At 31.7% G+C, this 6,058-nt stretch overlaps 3 protein-coding genes across 3 annotated transcripts; 1 reads left to right on the top strand and 2 right to left on the bottom strand.

The window, feature by feature from the left end:
• Positions 1 to 332: 332 nt before the first annotated feature.
• On the bottom strand, positions 333 to 3,155 carry Rad9 (cell cycle checkpoint control protein Rad9). Its single transcript, XM_070674662.1, has 6 exons — positions 2,877 to 3,155; positions 2,605 to 2,810; positions 2,375 to 2,539; positions 2,052 to 2,208; positions 1,540 to 1,711; positions 333 to 1,452 (listed from the first exon to the last, which is right to left on the bottom strand). Exons 1-6 carry the CDS (start codon positions 2,908 to 2,910, stop codon positions 783 to 785), a joined length of 1,404 nt encoding a protein of 467 aa, XP_070530763.1. The 5' UTR covers positions 2,911 to 3,155; the 3' UTR covers positions 333 to 782.
• Positions 3,156 to 3,417: 262 nt separating this feature from the next.
• On the bottom strand, positions 3,418 to 4,512 carry Mrps17 (mitochondrial ribosomal protein S17). Its single transcript, XM_070674670.1, has 4 exons — positions 4,239 to 4,512; positions 4,035 to 4,151; positions 3,870 to 3,946; positions 3,418 to 3,776 (listed from the first exon to the last, which is right to left on the bottom strand). Exons 1-4 carry the CDS (start codon positions 4,362 to 4,364, stop codon positions 3,599 to 3,601), a joined length of 498 nt encoding a protein of 165 aa, XP_070530771.1. The 5' UTR covers positions 4,365 to 4,512; the 3' UTR covers positions 3,418 to 3,598.
• On the top strand, positions 4,506 to 5,968 carry Vps29 (vacuolar protein sorting 29). Its single transcript, XM_070674669.1, has 4 exons — positions 4,506 to 4,697; positions 5,041 to 5,232; positions 5,316 to 5,551; positions 5,671 to 5,968. The coding sequence occupies exons 1-4, from the start codon at positions 4,695 to 4,697 to the stop codon at positions 5,786 to 5,788; spliced, it is 549 nt and encodes a 182-aa protein (XP_070530770.1). The 5' UTR covers positions 4,506 to 4,694; the 3' UTR covers positions 5,789 to 5,968.
• The last annotated feature ends 90 nt before the right edge of the window (positions 5,969 to 6,058 follow it).

The raw sequence follows: 6,058 nt of genomic DNA, 5'->3' as shown, positions 1-6,058 counted from the left end.
TCGGTCAGCATTGAGTAAAATTAGAATGAGCACATGCCACTGTGACAAATGGTCTCGGCGCCATCGTCGCCGCAAATAAATTAAAATAAAGTTAAATAAGATAAAATACGACAAAATATAATAAAATAAAACAAAATTAAAAGAGAATTTATTAAATACTAACTACTTAGAATTGAGAGATAAAAATTCAATGGATATGTGGCGTAACACATTGTCCCAAATAAGTCGAGAAATTTATTATTTTTGTAATTTTTCACACAGCCTTTTTTTTGTACGAAAATTCTTTATTTACACAACATTTGTGAAAATTAGATCCTTTTACATTTAATGATCTAAAATCAACTTTGTGACTACAGCATTTTTTTAAATAACACTATGTACATAATGTTCTTTTTCTCAAAGTTATTTAAGTGAAATTTCATATAATCGGAACATGAACTTATTTGAAAACTAGGTATGTTAATCAAGAGTAATGAAGCCCAAAACGTTGAATTAATATTAAATAAACATAGTTATAGTTTTAAAATTCTCTATTTAAATATCTGTATCCAATTAAAAAATAAATATTTAGTTATTGAATTACGGTACAATTCACATGAAAAAAAAGTAAATTTAATCGGTGATTTAAATAAATAAATAAATTTTTTTTTTAATAAACTGATTAAATAATGTACTTTAAACAATATCTTGATTAATTTTTTATGTAATTTGCTTCATTCTTGCATAAATAAGCTTTTCTTTTATTTGTCATGGAAGTTTTCTTAAATCTTGTAAGACGATACTTAATCGCTATTACTCTCATCGGAATCTTTAGCCAGGATTCTATCGTGACCAGGTAACATTCGTGGATCAAAGGTTTTCTCAAAACACTTATTGAATAGCATTTTTGCTTTCTTAGCTATGTGTTGCCGTGGTGGTGACTGTGACATTCTTTCTTTCAGATCAACACATACTATTTTTTCCTTTTTATTATTCTCTTCGTCATCCTTTGATTTTCTTTTTGTGATATTCGAGAATATTGAATTTATCCGCTTTCGTTGATTCTCTAAATTATTTCTATTACTTGCCGAAGATGTGCTAGGTTGATTATACGCGACAGAGGGACAATTCTGTTCTGGCAAATTTCTTTCTTGAATACCATTTATAGTATTATTTACGGAATCAATATTAATAAAAACGTTACTGTTTTGGTTAAGGGTTTTGTCTAATTGAACTCTCTTTTCTGGTTTTTTAGTCGTGACAGCACCATTGACGTTAGATTTGACGGATTTCTTTTTTTGATTGTAGGATTTGTCAACACGATTAGTGCTAGTCTTGGCATTCTTTTTCCGAACAGGTTGAATGTGCCTGCTAACAAGCGACGAATCTGACTGACTGTCATAATCTGGACTTAGAGTTGATAACAATAACTGTGCTTCAAAGACTTGACTCTTTAATGTAAATAATATTGGCCTGAAAAACACTATATTTTAGACACATTTTAATCTTTATTTTTATGTTAGTATCGATCAAAATAAAAAAAAATTAAAGAATTTATACCTTCCTGCAATTTCAAAATTTATGGTAATTGGAACGTTTGCACTCTCACTAAAAGCGATTAAAGCTTTGACTTCTTTTAAACAAAATGTAACATTTGTTTCATTGTTAACTGTATAACGATTGAATTCTCCAGCACCAAGAACCACCTGGGTACGTGTAATATTCGGCATAACTGTAAGATACAATTACAGTATTAATTAAAATTAATTAATAATATATTGTACATTGATAGACAGATATGGCATTTGCTGCGACGAGCGGCGACGGCGGCTGGCGTACGTGACTTCCCCCTCTCTCGACCGCCGAGTGCGGAGAGGTGTAGCATGCCACGTTCTCCCTCAGTCCTCTATGACCGGTGCTCCGCACACATCTACGCGCGCGCTTCGTGTGAGATTGGACGCACCCCACGCCAAGATCACGTACGCTAGCCGCCGTCGCAGTACCACGAACGCCATTCCTGACGGTGAGTGTACATTATTTTGTATTTTATATTTATATAGTCATTCATTTACCTGATGTATTGTCTACAAAATTCCTTAACAATAACTTGAGTGGTGTTATTTCAAGAGTTATTTCAACCAAATTTGGTGAAAAATTTTGCAAAGCATCCATTAATGTTCGAGACTGTGACATCAATTCATTAGATGTATTAGGCTTGGTGTATGACAGCTATTTAATTAATAATTTTATTAGTACCATTAATAATAAAAATAAAAATTCAATCCTTGAATGTAACTTCTTTCTTTGTAGAATAAATCAAGTTTTATTAAAATGGTAGTTTTTAAATCTACATTCAAGGCTTGAGTATAACAAAAAAAAACCTATTTTATTGTACTTGCAAGTTTTCAGAATCCAAAATAGGCGTCAAATGTGACTTTTTAACACCATTTTTGTACTTCAAAATAAATACTAAATTGCAGGCATCCACCATTAAATGAATGTGGCAAGTTTCCACTTGCTTGTCTAGCATATGTACAAGTTTAAAGATTGTCATTGCACTCTGTAAATCATAGCTTAAATAAGAAATACTACACATATAAATAGCAGGATTGAAATAGATATTACCCTCATTGAAATTTTGCATTTCTGTGCTTCTTCTGTCTCAAGATTTTCCTCAAGAACGTAATAAGAAAAAAAATTTTTGTGAAACTTAAAATCAGAGAATGCAGATTGTGCCATGTTAACAGTACGAAAAGTGATGGATTCTTTTTGTGGATCCACATACATTTCATCTCCAACCTTCGCTAGCATATGTATCGCCTTTGCCAAAACTGCATCAATCAGAAAGCACCGATTAGTAATTTACGAAATATAAGTAAAGAGAAAGATCGACATACTTTTGACATTTACGCCGGGTACGACGCATTTCATGTTGAACACTTTTTCGATTCAGGCAAAAAGTAATATTTGTAAAATACAAAATGTCTGTTGGTTTAATAAATGCCACTGAATAACGCACTTCTTAATCGAACTTTTACGCCCGGCCATAAATAAATCTCGAGACTCGAATTTATTCACGGACTGGAAGACAAATTAAATGACTGTTTTCATCGAGGAAACAGAGACAAGCCGGACTTAGGTTAGGTTTGCGCATTTTGGCGATGGAAAAAACGTTATACGAGAGGGGTAAACTCTACTTACCGCGAACCGCAGACCGCCGAAAACGAAATAACATCGTACTTTATAATAATTTCTAATTTTATTCAATAGTTATTGTGAGACATCAATAATTTTAATTTTTTTTTTTTAATATTATAGTGACATTTATGGGTTTTCTAATTTTACGATCTTCTGTTTTGGGTTTTTTTTAATTTTTAGGAATTACATTGTTAGTGCAATTTGGTATAAAACAAATTTACGTAAGAATTAGACTTGAAAGAATATTAACAAATATTTTTATTAACGTTTTATTTTTTGTTAAATTACAAATAAACTTTGTTGTATCAGTTTCACCTAATCTTTTCCAAGCATTTGCAATTTAATAATAGTTTCTTTAATGACTATTTACAATCTGTTAAGTCAGATGACTTAATAATTATTAAGTTGGATACAAAGTACTTTATATTGCTGCAGTACTGTCTGATTGTGGGTCATTAGAATTTTCATGATACTTTAGGTACATCTTCTTATGAGTGAAGTCTCTTATTCCTTCCAATCTTCCTCTTCGTGGTGCTTTCGAGTAATTAAACGCCGAGTCCACTTTGCCAAATAATCTATCTTGTTCCTCAATGTCTTCCCTAATAAAAAAAAATTAAAATAAAGGTTTAATATATTTATATACACCATAAATGTTCTTAATGTATCTCTTAAATTTTTAACAGCATACATACCTGTAATTATTGTTAACAATTGCCTTTCCTGTGACCGGATCTATTATATCACCTAGAGGATACACCACCTCGATGACCTGCACACAAAATGTGGTAAAAATAAATCAGTTTTAAGCTTGAATTTCTCTACCTTGCCAGTTACAAGCAACATTAGACAATACGTACCTCGTGCGTGATCAATCGCGTTAATTTCTGCGGTAGCGTCTTTATCAGAACCACGTCGCCGGTCTTGCATGTTTTACTCGGATCGTTGGCGTAAACAAAATCATGTTCTTTAAAGTACTGAAATAAAAGGAAATATAACCACAATTAGGATGTTATTCGAGCTCGCGTTCGTGACGTACGGTACGTGTATGCATGTATATCAACCATATGAATGTAACTGTCGAACTCCATACGTGGTACTTTCACTTTGGCGGCATTCTGTTTCGATGAAGGAACGCACGTGCCCAAAAAATATCGCAGCGCGGTCTTGCTCGCCTTTCTCGCAGCCATCTTTAAGAAAACGACTGGTTGATCAACAGCATTTTGTATACGAGAGAGGTAACGCGTCTCGCCCTGTCGTGAGAGAATCAAAATCGATTGTTAATTTTAATTCAATTTAATAACAACTTTTTTTTTGTATCCATTACACAGAAATTTATTAGAAATATACGAGAAGTCTCGATAATCTTCCGGCATTGTGGCTGGTTGTGGCGTACACTTCCGGTGTCATGTTTGACGTTTCTGCCTCCCGTGCGTTGCTTTACGAAAATAAAGCGGATATTTATATTGCGAATTTATAAGTATCAAAATATATTAGTTAAGAATTTAATCACAGAAATCATGGTGAGTGTTGCGAAAATGATTCACAAATATTTCGAAAATTGGAAACTAATTGCTTCGAAAATCTAATTTAACCTCAAAGTGGCGGTGTCCTGCACTCTAAGTAACATTATATATTTTACTTTGTAGTTTTTATTGTACATTAAATTTGCATTGCGTGTTCAACAAATCCTCTTTCAACTAAATTTTCAATCCCTCTTTATAAAAATCTAATAATTTTTCTGAATTTACTACATTTGCAAACATTGCTTTCTTGATTAATTTCAGAATTTCTAGCTTTATAAAGATATGTAAATATTTTTCATTTAGAATAAGCAAACTATAGAATTATTTTTTTTTTTTATAGCTTGTGCTGGTATTGGGAGACTTGCATATTCCACACAGGTGTAGTAGCCTACCAAGTAAGTTCAAGAAGCTGTTAGTACCAGGAAGAATTCAACATATTTTATGCACTGGTAATCTTTGTACAAAAGAGTCCTATGATTATCTCAAAACTTTGGCCAGTGATGTGCATGTAGTCAGAGGAGATTTTGATGAGGTATTATTTTAGCTAAACCAAAAATATAGTAAAAAATATAATTTTTACATGCAAATTAAAATAAATAGCTTATTTATTTGTAGAATTTAAATTATCCAGAACAGAAAGTAGTTACTGTAGGCCAATTTAGAATAGGACTTTCCCATGGACATCAAGTAGTACCATGGGGTGATCCAGAGTCTTTAGCTTTGATACAAAGGCAATTGGATGTTGATATTCTCATATCTGGGCACACACATAAATTTGAAGCTTATGAACATGAAAATAAGTTTTATATCAATCCTGGATCAGCTACTGGAGCCTATAATCCTTTGGACACGTAAGTCTTAAAATAATTACAGAAGATATTAATATTACTAACTTAATAAAAATTAAAAATAAATTTAAATTATAATTAAAAAATAATTATGTCCTTTTTAATGATTATATCTCTTTTAGGTCTGTAATACCGTCATTTGTATTGATGGACATTCAAAGTTCGACGGTGGTTACTTATGTGTACCAACTAGTCGGAGATGAAGTTAAAGTGGAAAGAATCGAATATAAAAAAAGTTAGAAGAGCAGAATATATCTCTATTATAAATTATATTCACATAATTCAATAAGAAATGCGATTACGCATGAATATTCAATACCGGGAATTTTTTATTCGTCTCGGATTAATTAATTGGCGATTAAGTATAATTACTAAATCGTAATTTGTTGTAAATAAAGCAATATGAATATTGTATGTAAATTACATGTAGGTTCTCTCAAATTTAAAAGTGATTTTTAAGATGACTATCACACACGAAAAGGGATTCTTAAAAATTTCTCACACATACAA

This window comes from Cardiocondyla obscurior, linkage group LG02 (genome assembly GCF_019399895.1).
Source record: "Cardiocondyla obscurior isolate alpha-2009 linkage group LG02, Cobs3.1, whole genome shotgun sequence".
NCBI classification, from domain to species: domain Eukaryota; kingdom Metazoa; phylum Arthropoda; class Insecta; order Hymenoptera; family Formicidae; genus Cardiocondyla; species Cardiocondyla obscurior.
This window is presented reverse-complemented; position numbering and strand designations above follow the sequence as displayed.

Bases quoted from the DNA above. Each gene is read 5' to 3' on its own strand.
- Mrps17 (XM_070674670.1), bottom strand. From the start codon at position 4,364: ATGGCTGCGAGAAAGGCGAGCAAGACCGCGCTGCGATATTTTTTGGGC. The intron at 4,152-4,238 runs GTTGATATACAT...CTTTTATTTCAG, and splicing joins TCGACAGTTACATTCATATG to TACTTTAAAGAACATGATTT. The intron at 3,777-3,869 runs GTATGTATGCTG...TTTTTTTATTAG, and splicing joins ATTGTTAACAATAATTACAG to GGAAGACATTGAGGAACAAG.
- Rad9 (XM_070674662.1), bottom strand. From the start codon at position 2,910: ATGAAATGCGTCGTACCCGGCGTAAATGTCAAAA. The intron at 2,540-2,604 runs GTAATATCTATT...TATGATTTACAG, and splicing joins AATGCAAAATTTCAATGAGG to AGTGCAATGACAATCTTTAA. The intron at 1,712-2,051 runs GTAAATGAATGA...TGTATCTTACAG, and splicing joins TTTTGTAGACAATACATCAG to TTATGCCGAATATTACACGT.
- Vps29 (XM_070674669.1), top strand. The intron at 5,233-5,315 runs GTATTATTTTAG...ATTTATTTGTAG, and splicing joins TCAGAGGAGATTTTGATGAG to AATTTAAATTATCCAGAACA. The intron at 5,552-5,670 runs GTAAGTCTTAAA...TATCTCTTTTAG, and splicing joins GCCTATAATCCTTTGGACAC to GTCTGTAATACCGTCATTTG.